Consider the following 17,176-nt stretch of genomic DNA (forward strand, 5'->3'; position numbering starts at 1 on the left):
CTCTTGTCGTGACAAATCATGACAACAAACACAATTTTTCGGGTCAAACAAAGAATTAAAAAGTAGAAAAAACAGCAGGTTTTTGTTGTTTTTCTTCTTTGTAATTATTTGTTTGGTCCAAAATATTGTGTGTGTTCAGTGTTGTCACGATTGGTCACGACAAGAGTTGGCTTCGTACGAAGCTTATAAAAGGTCTTTAAATACATACGTTTTGAAATGTCTATGGGAAAAATGCATTGGGATTCATTTCCTGGGCCTGGCGTCGTCATGAAAGGGGGCGGGACTGTGACGCTCCTTGCTGGGGTTCCAGGGGGTCCCCAACAAAATGAGGAACTGATTTGTTTTGCCCAATTCTGTTTTTCGGATATTCTAAAATAGCGACACAGCTCCCTGTATCCCTGTATGCATGTCTGACCCCAACCATGTCCTGACTCCTGACCTGTGCAGGAGGATGCTAAACGCACACCAGTCTTGGTAGTGGTGCCAGCTCACGGCAGAAACATCTAAAGAGTTAAGTCAAAGTAGCCATAAACGTCAAGACGTCTAATTGCCTATTAAGTAATGGATGCCACGGGCGTCAAGACATCTTCCCTTGGGAATTCTTAAAAATATATTATATATATATTCTTAAGATTTTTTTTTTTTTTCCATCCATATTTTGATAATTCCTCTAATCTGGTGTACAGGTGATGACATACACATTACATGCATAATATAATTACAAATTCTTTCTTTCTTTATAATGGGAGTAGGCTATATATATAAATGGCACTCAGAGCCTAAACTGGTGACCACCAGGTGGCGCTGAAAGAGTTAAACTTCTGTGCACCAGTCTATCCTGTACATGGAGCTTAATTCCAGATCACGTACATTGATTGAAGGGCCTTTGTCTTCTGTGATGTTATGTTAAAGTTTACATTTTTTTGTCTTCTTTTTTGAGGGGCACTATACAGCTTTTGTATCACATGTCTCAATATTTGCCATTGAAATTAGGTCAAACGTCAGTCTTACCCAATCTTTCTGTTTTATGAACACAAGGCTGCTGTACTTTATACCTCATACTAAGCATTAAAGTATGAGGTATAAAGTACAGGATCCATGTGTTCCTAAAACAGAAAGATTGGGTAAGATTGACGTTATGTATCTTTCAGGACCTTTCACTGCTTTGTCTCAACAATTACTCAATGGCTCTGGTCTCAGCCACCGTAGTAGATATTTTGACATTTTTGTTATGTTGCCACTACTGTTGGAGCAGCCATAAACTACACAGGTTCATCCCGATGTTCTGGGCATCTTTGTAATGTTAGTTAGTGTTAATAAAAAGCAGGTAGCAGACTAACATCAGTCACTTTTCCATTCACTGTAGTAGAAGCTTGGTGCGGGGAAACCGCAGATGTATCGTTTCCGCGGCTCCGCCTAAAGGAAATACGTAGGCTGCGACCATGAGACCCGCTACGGAATCGGTCTATACGACGATAAGAGCGCCCTTCACTTTACAGTTCACATGGGTGGGATTTTTATTTTCGTACAAGTTGAACTGCAAGCTGAACTCAGCACATTTGACATTTAGGCTATCATCATCATCATCACCATCCGACGTCGTCAATTATCATCGCCGCCTCACCACCTCCATCACCACGTAAAAAAACCCATCCCAATCTAGCAAGGTAAAAGCGAAAGATGGTGAGGTAAAAGCTACACGTTTTCATAACTTAGTAACAGTTGGACCTAGCCTACTAGCTATAGCCCCGCTCGTTACACTACGTAGTTTGTTTACACTACACTTTGTAAACAAACTGTACGTATAGGGTTCCGAGCGGGGCTATAACTTAGCTACCAGAGCCAGCATGTTCACTTACCAGTTACCACCCACTGTCCCACGTAGGCTACGATCCCTTCTTCGTTCAACTTCTTCTCAAGGATCTATCAAGTTTAGTGCAGAGATGTTCTCAGAATCTCAGTGGCCTAGCACTTCGAACATCGATCAACTGTAGCCTGCTGATTTATTGATTGATTGAACAACTTTTTTTTTTACTAGGGAGCAACGTTACGTACCAAGCTTCCAGCCTTCCACAAGCCTGTGGAGGAGTGCGCCAGGTGAACCTAATTAGGAAGTCATTATCTGCAGCTCTGCTATGTTTTACACATGTAGTCAGGGGATAATACAATCTGGGAATAGGCCTACATTTCTTGTGTTTGTAAAGGTGTCTACTAACATATCCCACATTGGTTTATATTCAACCACTCTAGGGGAATTTTTGACAGCTGCTGAAAGTTGGGGTACCATATACAACCATTGGCCTATAAGGCAAAATGTTATATATTTCATTATGCCTGTGTCTAATTTCAGCATTGGTGTAGGCCTACTCTATCGCTCTAGAAACTGCTTCTTATTCTCTGTCAGAAAACACAACGTATTTTACCCATATTTGATTATGCCGATGTCGTGTAGGGTGTAGGCTATCAAACCGCATCTAAGTCCAATTTGAACAGTCAATATAGTTTACAACAAACTTTGCAGATTTATCCTAGGTTGTCCTTTTACAACTCACCATTGTACTATGTATGAACATCTTGAGTTGCCCTCTCACTATAAGAAGACAGCGTCATTGGACCCAGTTTATTTTGAAATGTATACACTTATAACAAAATACATACATAAATGGATGCACCTGGGACGTATCCTCAGTGATGTATCCCAAGGTCATCGGGGTTTCGGGTCTCGCAACATCATACCCCTCACTCAGGTGACCCAGCCGGGAGTGATCAAGTCCCGACTTACGTCCCAGTAGCTACCCTCGATAAGTCCCATTAGGGAAAAACCAAGGCCACACAATCCGTTCCTCCTGAACTACTCTGCCGGGACTGGGAGGTACCATTCTGGCACATGGAAGGACTAGGCTCTGTGGGTTGACACCTGTCCGGTCCCCTCCTACGTCTCACCAGGTCCACTCCTGCTCTCACCAGGTCAGGCCCTGTGCGTTGCACCAGACTCCCAGCACCAGGCACTTCATTCAGGAATGGTGGATTCTCAAGCCGCAACGGTTCCGCAGGCTCCACCTTGCCCTTGGTGGCGCCGCAGGCTCCGCTTGAGGCTTGCATGGCCCTCCTAAAGGCCTCACCGTGGGTTTGTTGGGCTTCTTCCTCACGGAAGACACAGGCTGGGGCGCTAACCCATACTGCTCCCGGGTGCCGTCTAATTTCCGGCTGCCACCCGTCTCTTCAACTATCCACAATATCTCAAACTGTTTCTAGTACCGTGATACCATCCACTACCAATTACCAGTTGAGGCACTCTTTTTAACAGTCTCCAATGCATTAGGTAAGAAAGCATTCATATTTAAAGCCCCCTCTGATTGGAACTTTTTACCAACGCATATTCGAACCATTTAATCTTGTAATATGTTCAAAAGCGCACTGTCTTCTAATATTACGACCTCTTGTACATGCCCATGACCATTTCACTCCATTTTATTTATTATTTATATATTCATACACTATTACTTAATATTACTTACTTACTTACTTACTCCTCTTCGTCGCCTATGGGACATAAGGCTTCAATAGGATTGTTCATTGTAGTTTCTTACTATATTACTTAATATACTCTCATGCAAACAATGAACTTACAATCAATGAGATTAACTAAATGTTTCTTTGTTTCAAACGTTCTCCGATGCTGAAAACCAAATTAAATGTATCTTAATGCTGAATTGCTGACCTATAGTGACAATGATACTGACGGTCGGAACAACTTTTCCATCTTGTTGCTACTCTGCTCGTCTAGTGCAAGACCCTGTTTTGTGTTGTTTTGTGTTTTGTAACTGAGTGGACCTCCAACTCCTCCCTGGATTCCCACGCCAGCACACGTTCTTTAGGCAACGCCAGAGGACACAGAGGTGGTGCCGCCGCCGACGAGGAAGGTGTGCAGGAGGGAGAAGAGGAAGAAGAGGCTGGCATTGCCCACCATTGACCCGCAGCCAGACGCGGTCATAAACATATCCACAAGGTCAGTCACAGATATCGAAATTGCAGCACTATGCAAAGGTCTCTCTTTTGAAACAAGCAACAGTTTTGAAACTCATATATTATACAAGTTTTTCAGATCACTCAGGCTGACAGAGTTCTTTAACAAACCCAACAATGCTGTGCATGAACCAACCCGTACTAGTGAACATGACACAGAGATACCATTGATGAGACTAACTCGACCCACTGTGGCGACCCCCAAGAATGTGTTTCGTCCAAAAATCCAAATTGATACCTTTATAAGGGCAGGAATGCGTCCCTTGACACGTACTGCCGCCTAGTGGAAAGAGACGTATATGCAGCTCTCAACAAGAGCCAAGAACAGAGAATCCACAACAATATGACAAAAGCTGAAAGAGAGGCCCTTAAGGATAAAAAAGAAATGCCACCACAATCATCATTAAACCCACGGATAAAGGGGGAGCCATAGTTTTACAAACTGTTCAGAATTATGAGGGAGAGATTGAGAGACAATTACAGGACTCTGATTTCTACCAAAAACTGACAAAGAAATCCCTCCACAGAGTTCAAGAAGACCATCCATGGCAAACTACTAAGAACTGCTGGATAAGGGAGACCTCAGCAAAAACGAGCACGATTTCATGAAGGTAATGCACCCCCGAATCCCAGTGTTTTACACATTACCTAAGTCCTTACAGAACCCCAAAGGCCGACCCATAGTTTCATGCATTCGATCACTGACTGAAAACATATCTTCTTTTGTAGACCACCATCTCAAACCCAGCGTTGCCGGACTACACTCATACATCCGGGACTCCGGTGATTTCCTCCAGAAACAAGGACATATACAGAAAGCAAAAAGACAAACAATTGAACATTACAGTATAGGTCATTACACACTGGCGAATTAGCGACGCGATGCAAATAAGCGATCTGAAAATGCGAAATATTGCATGTTGCAGTTCGCCTGCGAATCTCTGCAAAATACGACACCAGAGCGAACAAATAAAGAGCGAAAACGGTCGCATTTTCGCACATTCGCCACTGATGTGGAAGCTTGCATGGACTTCAATTGGGTTTTTTTAAATGCGAATTATTCGCACGAATATATCGCGTCGCCAATTCGCCAGTGTGTAATGACCTTATGTGTTGCCAACTCAGGAAAAATAAAAAAAATAAATAGTAGATAAATGCTATAATAAGTGAGAATGACCTATAGTCACCTTTTTTTTTTCAACTTAAATTTTATTCATTTTTCATGAACAGAAATAGACAAGGACATACAGAAAGCAAAAAGACAAACAATTGAACATTACATTATGTGTTGCCAACTCAGGAGAAATAAAAAATAAAATATTAGATAAATGCTATAATTGCGGGAGATCACACATAATGAAATGGAACATTTACACTCTCACATACTCTCACACATGCACACCCACACACAGTAATATTGGACAATAAAGTACCGTATATAAAGAAAATAAATAACAACCGTTACCGTCCCATCTATGCGGTCACTCTCTAGAAATATAAGCATCTATGTATCATAAACATGGGTATTTGTGTCAAGGATTCAAGCATCATATCTATTGTTTACATTTGAAAATGGACAATTGTATCCTCGATCTGACAGCTTTGGTTTTGCAACACCGCTACTTCCTATTTAAAGACACCTTTTATCTACAGAGGGTGGGCTGTACGTGCGATGGGCAGCAAAATGGCCCCACAGTTAGCCAACATATACATGGGACTATTTGAAAACAAGTTCATATTGAACCCGGAAAATCCATTCCACAAACTAGTCAAGTTCTACAAACGCTTTATTGTGTTCTCAGGCACAAAAGAGGACCTCGCCCAACTTCCATGGCTACCTCAACAGCCGCAATGAGCATCTCGGTGAAACGCAGACAAATGTGAGTCTAATTTCTTAGATATCAAGGTAGTCAAAGTTGGCAACACGCTCACCACCAACCTATATTGCAAACCAACTGATCGTAATACTCTCCTCCCGTTGTGACTCTTATCACCCCACAGCCCTGAAAAGGAGCCTGCCTATCAGTCAGGTCAACAGAGTGCGGCGAATATGCAGCACAGAGGAAGCCTATGTGAGGAACAGTGTCAACGCTAAAGACAAGGTTATCTCTCAGACAGAGTGTCTCAGCACAAACACCAAAAACAAACCACAAATGAAAAAAGACCCAAGTGCTTCTTGACTTACTCGCCACAGGGAAAGGACATTAATAACATCCTAAATAAACATTGGCACATTATCCAATGTGACAACGCCTTTAAATCAGCCTACGAAGGACCACCACAGATAGCATATACAAAAGGGCACCAAACATCAGATCGACGCTGGTGAGATCTGATCATAACCCCCAAACACCTCGTACTTTCATAGGTAATTTCAAATGTGGATCCTGGGCACAGTGTAACTTCACCACCAGAGATGTGACACGTTCAACCATCCACACACAGGCAAAGGCCATTAAAATCAGAGGAACAATTACGTGCTCAACTACAAACATGTTAGCGTGCCCGTGTGGCCTCTCAACACGTATTTAGTGAACTTAGATCCAACATCAGAAACGCCAATCCCAGAAGCCCAGTAGCCCAATACTTTAACCCATTCTGGCCGGGAACCCCTTTTGGTGTTAGCATTATGTTATGCTTTAGCTATTGAAAAATACCAGATCTACAAGCTCATAGCGCGCCACCGAGTGGCGCGCTACGAGCTTGTAGGTCTGCTATTTTTGAAAAATCGAAGAACGACTGACATTTTTAGAATCTGATCTCAGGTCAGAATAGGTTAATATTGGTTCTATCATGTTGACACGTCTGAATGTTTAGAATCTGATCTCAGGTCAGAATGGGTTAATAAAATAGGGGCCATGCCGTGGCATCGCTCCGATATGTGGGCATAGAGAGGGTGCAGCTACCCCGGAGAGGCTTATTGGACCTATACACCCTCCAAATAAATGACTAAATGAGGACTATGAGTTATCTGCCTTCCTGTAAACCCTGTAAAAGTGAGCAAGGGCTCAGCAATCAGATTCCCCTGTGTGAACTGGACTGTATGTGTTGACCCTTTATTTTATTTTGCTGTTCTACAGTATTTTGCCTCTTTTGAGATGCACGTATAACTGTTCATCCACTTAAATTTGTCTTGATGGCTTCACTGGCCAATGTCATTGAGTGATGTTGAATCTTCAATGTGTGAGCCTTCATTTATCTTTGATCGGAGCCCTTACATGTCGATATTGTTCTCATTAACACAGATTGCCCAAACGGTAAACTACTTTTGGTACCAAAAGCTTTTTTTTTTTTAATCTAAAATCTTAAAAACAAAAAAATGGCAAAATCTCAAATGTATTTAAAATATTTATAAAATATAAACGGCTCTGACAGCTCTGACAAGCTAAAAACCAGCAAGTTTTCTTGGAACTGTTTTTTGTTTTGAAACTGTTGTACTATTGTAAACTTTCTTGCTGTGGTGGTTATTCATATGTATTGTCATTTATTGTCATGTCACTCATTGGTGTTTGTAAATTACCTACCCAGTCCACATCAGTCAGGTGACGTGACGACTTAGATAAAAGGGAGGTTGTCGCATACTAACTACTATCAACTGATAAAGGACATTCGCGGCCGAAACGTCGTGTCTTAAAACTTATGGTGTTTTAAATAAAATAAAACACCTTTTGGAGCAAGCCTGTGTGCGGACTACTTTCTTCACCAGCCAGGAACTGGATGTGCGCAAGCCACCTGCTTTTTTAAACGACTGACATAGAAACATGCGTTTTTCAGAAAACTGTTATGATTCAGAAGACATTTGTAGAATTGTCCTCAGGTCCAAATGGGTTAAGCTGCAGCAGATCTGTCTGCAAGTGATTCCAAGCTGTGTATAGGGGCAGCCGCAGCACACATGAAGACCAGTAAACTGTAATTACTGGTTTTGTGTGTGAGATGCACACAAAACAGGAGATGAGATACAAAACAGGATCCACATTTGACTCGAGCGGGGGGGGGGGGGCTCCAATTTTCCAAAAAGAATATGACATGAGAAATGAGACTTTAAACTAGTGACTGGAAGTGTGATAAAGACAGACTGCTTTCTCACTTTTCCTCTTGAGCCACACATGTTTAATTGTTTTTCGTTTTCTGTTTATCATTCATAACCTCATTTCATTCCCACGTGTAGTATTCAGTCATTATCAAACAGTTTGCTACTGTAACTATGCCGGCTAAGTTAGCGATCAGTTGATCTCGACTTGTTCTACAGTTTTATATGCATATTCATTCATTTCATTTCATAAATGGGACAGAGACAATTGGTTGGTCAAACATACTTTTATTCCTTTCAAACAGTCAAACAGTTTAAGTATCATTAATATTGTCAAACACACGCTACTCACACCATCCTCATTTCCTGGTCAAAGTTACACAAAAGAGGACGAGACATAATTGTACTGTACAAATACTTTGGGCTCATATCCCCGATGGTATGGAGGACTAGTGTTATTACGATAATTGGGGGCATGGGGCGGGGGTCAGATCAACATATGGAATGAATTCTGTACTGGCCATATATGGAGCGTGTCTTGAGTGCACAGTAGGGTGCATCAAAAAATGCAATTTTAACCTCCTGATCTGTTCTTTTGCTAAAAGATGCCACGTTCATGTTGTAAGAAAAGAACATAATATAGAGTTCATGTTGTCTGATTTGTCTCCTGTAGCATCAAGGCATCTATGTTCAGCCGGGACCCCATCCTGACCACGACTACTCTCTCAGTTGCCTCTGCCACGTCTACAAGAGCAGCTGGACGCAGCACAGCAGGAGATTAAGCGCCTCACCCATGCAGGAAAACAAATTGCTTAAGGCGTTGGTCTTCAAAGATTCCAGAACGATGCTATAAGCTTTTGAGCTTCTACACTGGATTTCAGGTGAGCAATACAAAAAACTAGAGGACAGTCTGGATATTGGTCATTGGATGTAATCCTATACGGACTGGGGTGGAACGTGTAGGTATAGGGCGTGTAGAGTAGGATGAAGGCTCTACGTCCTCGCCAGTGGGAGCTCCTCACTGGCGCCATTGGCATAACGAGTAACGACCAAATTGTCTAATCTAACTTTAAGGAGAAAAGCTGTTTAGGGTACGGCTTCCTCTCTTATCTTTATAATCTATAACTAGGTTCTCTCCCTGCTTTCCCCCCCGAGAACTGCTGTATAGCTCCACCCTGAATGTGTAATCTCTCCATGAGCTCATGCATAAACCTCTATTTTATGATTAGAAGTGTCCCTGACTTTGTTTGCCTCAACAATTACTACTTCATCCAGAATTCCTCGACATTGTCTGTGTTTAAAGGGAAGTAGTGAATTGTTTCTTTAAGGAACTCTGTGATAGGGGAGGGTGGATCGGGAAGTGGATTGTATAGCCTGTTCAAAAATATTGCCGAGGACTATTCATCGACTGAGGGAAACATTCTTTCCTGGATCATATTTCAAAGGTACAGTACGGTTGATTAAACGTAGACTATTATTACATATGGTTATTGAAATCCAATGTCATAACCAAATCAGAGACAATTGGTGGAAAGTTATACTGTATATGCTTTAGCAGGCAGCACCTTGTTTATTGTCATGCTTATGTGCTTATGTGTTATGTGTAATATACATTTAACTCCCCTTGCTATGTATGAAACAATCTTGACATAGTTTAGTTGGTATATTGTAAAACTGTCTAAAATGTAGACAGTTTACAATATTCCAAATTATAATGGGCTGTGGAGAATGTCTGAAGAGTGCAAACTGACTGTGAGAAGTGGACTGGTTAAGAAACGATTAACCCATTTTGACCTGGGAACAATTCTATTATTTTCTGAAAAACCCTGTTTCTATATCAGTGGTTCTCAAACAGTATCATGTCAAGAACCCCCAAAAATGTATGTATGTATGCCTGCCGACCCCCATCTGAAAATATGTTGTTCCAGTGACCTCCCAGAAACAAAGATTTGAGTTAAAAACGTTCACTCTGAAAGAATATATATATTCAAAGATCTTTTGACACATTTTCACGATTTTTCAAAAATAGCAGACCTACAAGCTCGCAGCGCGCCACTCGCTATGAGCTTGTAGATCTGCTATCTTCCAACAGCTAAAGTATAACATAATGCCTGAAACACCAAAAAGGGTTCCCGCCCCAAAATGGGCTAATGGCAGATGTGGGGTTGCCATGGCAATCAATTGGCTGGAGCAGATGCTGGGAATTCTACAGGTCTGGGGACTTATTAGGTCCGCTGGCAGAGCTTAACCAGAGCCTTTTGTGGCGGTTCTGGACCTATATAAAAAGCTCTGCTTTTTATATATAGGCAATTTTGTTATGTGCTGAACAATGTTAGGGACACATGCCTACATATTTTATCTGCGATTTGGGAACTATTTATTGATTCAGCATGAAGACTAAAGGCTTCTGAACGCTTGCGTAGATTCGTCCGCCACCTACAGAGGTCCCGTAGGATTTGACGGAGTTTCCGTCAAGTTCACGGCCATTTCCATGAATTCCAAATGAATGTGGGAAATCCACGTAAATGCCTTTCCGCCCACGTCACGCAATGTTATGAGCGTAAGCGCCGTTGTGAATTTGGACCAATGTATACAAATTAGAGCCCGACCGATCCGATAACCGATAAGATAGAGGGGGACAATCACCGATAGCCGATTTGCCACCGATAGTGATTTTTTTTGCTGGAATGAAAATAGACCTTTTTTCTGTGTGAATTGTGCAAAGATGTTGTGCCGATATGATTATGCAATGGTACAGACACAGTGACAGTAGTAAGGACAGCTGCTTTCTTAAACCAATGTCTTTATTCAAGACTTTTTTTCAACTTATTCAGTCAAGTGAGCTGCTGGGCAAAACATATCACTGCACCAGTAGTAGTCTATTTCACCAGCAACATGCTTTAATTCATATCGCGTATATCTGCGAGAAATTCACCGATACGATCCAATCGGCCAGGCCCATATATGGTCATATCGGCGGCCGATATATCGGCCGGACGATTATCGGTCGGGCTCTAATACAAATGTAAAAAAATATATAATTTGATACATCTCTATTATGCAGACCAAAGCAGCCATCCATGGATAAAAAGCCTGCATTGACATAAGACATGGAACGTATCGCACAGCCTTCAAATGAGGAACTTCAAGTTAGCTCCAGTCTCTTCAGAGCCATGTGCCTTTGTACTGGAGACATGCACGAGTATGGAAAATGGATTCAACGTAAGTGATGATCTATTTGTGTTTATTCCACTGTTTAACTACGGTGTGTTCAATTCACAAACCTGTCCCCTAAAATATACGGTAGGAGTGGTATTTACCAGTTAATCACTTTTTTATACTTTTATACACTATCTTTGAAAATTCTGAATTTGTAATGACAGGCTATTCACAAAATCTGCAATAATATTGAGTGGCATTTTATTTTTGAGGGGCACTATAGCCTCTCCTATGCCCAGCTTTCCAGATGTGTTTAAAAAAAAAAAAAAACGAATAAGAAAGAATAGGAACTAAACAATGCTTGTGTTATTTGAATAATAATATGGTGGCAATAAACCTTCGTAAATTAACTATAGCATTGACACAGATTTTGATTCATGGTATCGCATCATTCTTCTCCAGGACAGTCTGTGATGCTCCAGTTGGTGGACTGTGTTTTCCGGGGAGTTGCTCAGGTCATGTTCGTCAACAACCCTCTCAGTGGATTCCTTATCACAGTTGGTCTGTTTCTGCAGAACCCCTGGTGGGGTCTGAACGGCCTGCTGGGGACCCTCGTCTCCACCATGTCTGCTGTAGTGCTGCTAGGACATGATAGGTAACCAAGTGTACCAAGTGCTGAGACGCAGAGCGAGTAGACGGAGTTGGTGCTATCTATCTTACAATGAGCATAAGATTGAAAACAAGCAATGGCATTTTCTAACCATACGGTATTGGCTATTTCTGTCGTATCATCGCAGGGGGGCCATATTGGCTGGTTTATATGGCTACAATGGAACCCTGGTTGGAATGCTGATGGCCGTTTTCTCTGCCAAGGGAGATTGGTACTGGTGGCTTTTACTGCCAAATATGTTCATGTCCATGTTATGGTAAGTGAGCTCTTCAGGTGTCCATCAGCTACAGTAGAGGCTATTTTACATTGAAGTCCAGTCGACAGATCATGGTCAAGGTCTCGCTGAGAATTGTGTCTGCTATTTTGGAAATTATTCAGAAATAAAATGCGAAAATGACTGATAAGGCATTTGGTAGAATCTGCCTCAGGTCTTAATGGGTTAAGGCTGAGAGTAAACGATAAACGTGTAGATGCACACCTACATCTTTGTTCTCAATGCAGCTTGATCCCCATACATGACAAAGACAAACAAACACACGTCGGCTCTTAATTTCATTGCACCAGAGGTTTGCACAATGGTTTGTTTTTTCCACCCAATCACTAATCCATATCCTGCTTCCTGTTTTTGTGCTTTTTTGCAGTCCAGTGGTCTCCCGTGCCTTGTCCTCGATCGCCAGCAAATGGGACGTCCCGGTGTTCACCCTGCCCTTTAACATTCTGCTATGTCTTCATCTAGCAGCCACAGGACACAACCATCCCTACTTTCCTGGGGTATAGCTGTTACAGTCGGAAACGCATGCATGCGTGCGTGCACATAAACGCACAGCTTGCGTGCATATATGCATTGATGGTACTGTATGACATTGTGTGAAAACACCAAATGACATGCTTCCGCTTTGTTATGTAAAATATATATTTTTTTTTCTTTTTTAAATAATTATTATTTCCCCTAAAATATTAGTCTCCAATGAAGTCTGATTAAGTTTGATTAAAAAAACAATGTTATTTTACGTCAGTCAGGTATAGTAAGACTACCCATAAGTTCCTTCAGATACACAGACAAAACTCACAGTACACAGATATGAACACAAATCAATAATTGCACATGCACACATGCACGCAACTCATGCTGCATCTGATCTTTCAGCCATTCGTCACAAAGTCGCCCCCTTGGCATGATCACAACGGCACCATGGAAGGACTTGATGTCTCTCAGGTATGTGACATAAATGCCATCAGTACAGCCCAGATAACATCTGGGCTGATGGCAGAGGTAGGGGCAGCTTCACATAGCGGAGGGGGCCGCCCTCTCAGCAACATTGCACCGGTGCTTCAACTGAAGGATGAGAACAATACATGAGAAAGGGCAAAAAAAACCTCTACCAAAGAGGTTTGATAAAGAGGGGCAAAAAGAGAAGACCAAGTACCAATGAGCCTGGAGAGGGCTTAACATAAGGATAACATTATGGATTGCAGCTTTAACCCATTCTGACCTGAGATCAGATTCATACGAGGTTTCCACTGGACACACACTGGTCTGATTAACCGCATTCTGACCTGAGATCAGTTTTTAAAAATGTCAGTCGTTCTTCGATTTTTCAAAAATAGCAGACCTACAAGCTCGTAGCGCGCCACTCGGTGGCGCGCTATGAGCTTGTAGATCTGCTATTTTTCAATAGCTAAAGCATAACATGATGCCAACACCAAAATGGGTTCCCGTTCAGAATGGGTTAAACACTGGGGAATCTATGGAATTGAATTAGGAGAAGCCGTGATCTCACTGATGCCTTAATTGTTCGCAGCTGTTCCTGGCGGTGCCCGTAGGGGTCAGTCAGGTGTACGGATGTGACAACCCCTGGTCTGCAGGTGTGTTCCTGCTGGCTCTGCTGATCGCCTCGCCAACCATCTTTCTTCATGCCATGCTGGGCTCTGCCGTTGGAGTATTATCTGGTAACAATCCTGTGGCTGCAGCTTCATTTATACAAATACTATAATGTTAATTAAATATATGCCTGTAAAAGCTGCGGTTCGGATGTTAACCCATTCTGACCTGAGATCAGATTCATACGAGGTTTCCACTGGACACACACTGGTCTGATGGACCCATTCTGACCTGAGATCAGATTCTAAAAAATGTCAGTAGTTTCTTCGATTTTTCAAAAATAGCAGACCTACAAGCTCGTAGCGCGCCACTCGGTGGCGCGCTATGAGCTTGTAGATCTGCTATTTTTCAATAGCTAAAGCATAACATGATGATAACACCAAAATGGGTGCCCGGTCAGAATGGGTTAACATCCAGGGTACGACTATCATGGCTTAATATTTAACACTATACTTAACACTCACACTTTGTTGAATGGCAGTATTGTGCTATATTTCTGGAAACAGTTTTAGGGGCGCTATAGCCCCTCCTATGCACAGCTTTGTGTGTAGGTGTGTTTGAGCACGGAATGTGTTCGTAGCATGGCATGTGATGATTTGATTGGCTTATTTAATAATAATAATAATAATAAAGCTTTTTGTATACCATTCATGACATGAAATGCAGCTCAAAGTGCTTTACAGAGCAATGGAGAAAAAAGGTAAAGCAAAGCATAACTCATTACAATAATAGCAGTAATGCAATAGAGTGAGCAATGCAACAGAAAGGCTTCATGGGGTTGAATCGAAAATAAGTCATTCTTTGGGGGCGAACTACAGATTTGGGCATTCTGAATGCATTGGGTGTTTTGTCCTGTTTGACAGCTATTTCATAACCTTGTGCTCGTATGCTTTGTGCAGGTCTGGCTTTAGCAGCTTCACACGAGGACATTTACTCAGGGCTGTGGGGATATAACAGCGCTTTGTCCTGTGCTGCCATCGGAGGGATGTTTTATGCTTTGACATGGCAGGCACACTTACTGGCTCTAACCTGTGGTAAGACTGAAGAAGAATAAATATATTGAAAGAAAACATTTGACCATTGTTCAACATTGTCTTCATATATGAACCTCTAATGCTCACTATAGGGCAGAGTACTTTCTAATTAACTGTGTCTCACTGGTCCCCTTTTCCACCAGGATTGAACCGGTTCTGTTATTTTTTTTTTCCTGACATATTTTGAACCGGTTCAGAGTGTTTCCACTGAAAATGGATTGGTCAGAATCGCAGAAGGCGATTTAACCCATTTTGGGGGCGGGAACCCCTTTTTGGTGTTTTAAACATTGTTATAATTTAGCTGTTGAAAAATAGCAGATCTACAAGCTCATTACTTTTGTTTTGGTTTATTTATGCAAGAATGGCTTCTAATGTATTTTCTTGCGCTATTAACTTTCCAGGAAAAGAGAGGCTGTAGTTTCAGTTAGCTTGGTCTCCCCGCAGACGTCATTTGTGGCTATGAATTGTTCACAGCCGACCTCTGAGATGCAGAGACTATTGTGCCTTATAAATGAGCATTGGTTGAAAAATGGTTGAACTGTTCCTTTAGTGATTCTTATTTTATTAACAAAACAAATATGATTCTTTACAGCTTTCTTCTGTGCTTATATGACTGCAGCTATTTCAAATCTCATGTCCACTGTAAGTAAGGACCTTTCTTCCTAAATCAACGATTCCCAACCTTTTCGGGACCAGGGCCAACTTGGAAATCTTGAAAGTGTTTGCGGTGGGCCACTTGCATTTTCTAGCATGTTTATTTTAAAGGTAGAGTAAGTGATTTCACTCAAAAAACCTTAGGTTTCGTTTTTGGCTGTGGGACCTAAGCCTTCGTCCAATCAGGATAGAGAGTCAAAAACGAAATCTAAGGTTTTTTGACCCTCAGGGGTTAACTGGGGACAGGGAGGAACTCCTTATATGGTCAGCACACTCTATAGTAGAGAGGATTATCACAACAAAACAAAACAAAAATAGTGATATTTGAATTAAGTGAAATCACTTACTCTACCTTTAATGATCAAAGGTTTTAAAGAAAAAATACTTTTGCCTCATATAATCATTAAAACATGTTTTTCCAAGTAACTGGGGGGCCCACTTGCAATATCCTCACGGCCCAATTAGTGGTCCCCGGCCCACAGGTTGGGAATCGCTGTCCTAAATCAATTCAGATCAGCCTCATGTGACCGCTCACATATCCCCCGCAATGCTTCAGCACGTTCCTCTTGTTTCAGGTGGCGTTGCCAGCATGCACCTGGCCTTTCTGCCTGTCAACTCTCATCTTCCTCCTCCTCTCTCCTGAAACACCGGCCCTCCGCAGACTGCCCCTGTCGGTGGTCTCCTACCCCGAGAAGAACCTGCGGTACTTCAGAGAACTGAGAGACTCCGAGAGGTCTAAAAAAGGTCCTCAGCAGGTCTACGGAAGTGGTTCTCAAAGTGGGGTCCTTGAAGGGACTCCAGAGGTCCCCTGCAGCGAAATGTGTTAATGTAGCATTAAAAGAAACTATAGAAATGCACTCTGTCGAGCTTGTCAACTTGCGCAACTTACCTCTGACTCTTGTCAACTTAATGTCCCTCCCCTCCCTTCTGCCACCAGACACCCCTGGTCTATTCTAGACCACCCAACATGCGACGATGTCTTGCCTATATACATTCTCTTTCCCATTGTAAATTGCAAGCTTCTTTGGCAAATAGAAACGGACGGCATCGGCAACAGCATCCATGGACTTTTTAAGTTATGTCAAATCAAATGTATTTGGCATAAACAGACTCCAATCAAGTTATTGAAACATCTGAGTTATATATGTCCTATAAGTTTGAAGCTAAAATTGGTTAATTGGTGTCGCTCGGCCAAATCAAACACCACGTGCACGTATAGCAGTTGAGTAGGGCAGCTGTGCCCGTTTGCAATATATCCCAGCAATTTCATTTATACTATTAATATCTATTGCTTTGAGTTCTCCTTTATACCGTATTATAGTGCATTTCCATGTCCCAGAATAATTGTTGTAAATGTTGACAGCAGAGGGCAGCACTGCTAAGGGAAATTAAAAGTGCTGCCTTTGGTATACAGTAAGTTTGCTTGTAGCCTTAAATGTAACCATATGAAGTCTCACATGTCACAATTTTTCGCTGAATGTTCGCAAGGTCGCCAGTTCGAACCCTGTGGGCTCCCCCAGAGTTAGTGTTGAAGTGTCCTGGAGCAAGACACTGAACCCCAAATTGCTCCTGATGTGCTGGTTGGTGCCTTGCATGGTTTCCGCCACCATCAGTGTATGAATGTGTGTGAATGGGTGTAATGTAATGCACAATCTATGTAAAGCGCCTTGGATAAAGGCGCTATATAAATGCACCATCTAGAGATCCCCAATTCCCCACAC

The 17,176-nt window shown here is 42.0% G+C and overlaps 1 protein-coding gene across 4 annotated transcripts; it reads left to right on the forward strand.

Moving 5' to 3' along the window:
* Positions 1-9,298: 9,298 nt before the first annotated feature.
* On the forward strand, positions 9,299-16,900 carry LOC308309533 (urea transporter 1-like). Of its 4 annotated transcripts, XM_080755423.1 has the most exons (10): positions 9,299-9,501; positions 11,121-11,278; positions 11,678-11,870; positions 12,013-12,141; positions 12,527-12,656; positions 13,033-13,101; positions 13,688-13,835; positions 14,667-14,801; positions 15,394-15,443; positions 16,031-16,900. In XM_080755423.1, the coding sequence occupies exons 2-10, from the start codon at positions 11,167-11,169 to the stop codon at positions 16,280-16,282; spliced, it is 1,218 nt and encodes a 405-aa protein (XP_080611549.1). In that variant the 5' UTR covers positions 9,299-9,501; positions 11,121-11,166; the 3' UTR covers positions 16,283-16,900. The 4 variants fall into 4 exon arrangements, with proteins under 4 accessions (XP_080611549.1, XP_080611551.1, XP_080611550.1 ...); XM_080755425.1 differs by lacking the exon at positions 14,667-14,801; XM_080755424.1 differs by lacking the exon at positions 13,033-13,101.
* Positions 16,901-17,176: the final 276 nt, after the last annotated feature.

The sequence above is a fragment of the Protomyctophum bolini genome (assembly GCF_963924005.1).
Source record: "Protomyctophum bolini genome assembly, chromosome: 22".
NCBI lineage: Eukaryota > Metazoa > Chordata > Actinopteri > Myctophiformes > Myctophidae > Protomyctophum > Protomyctophum bolini.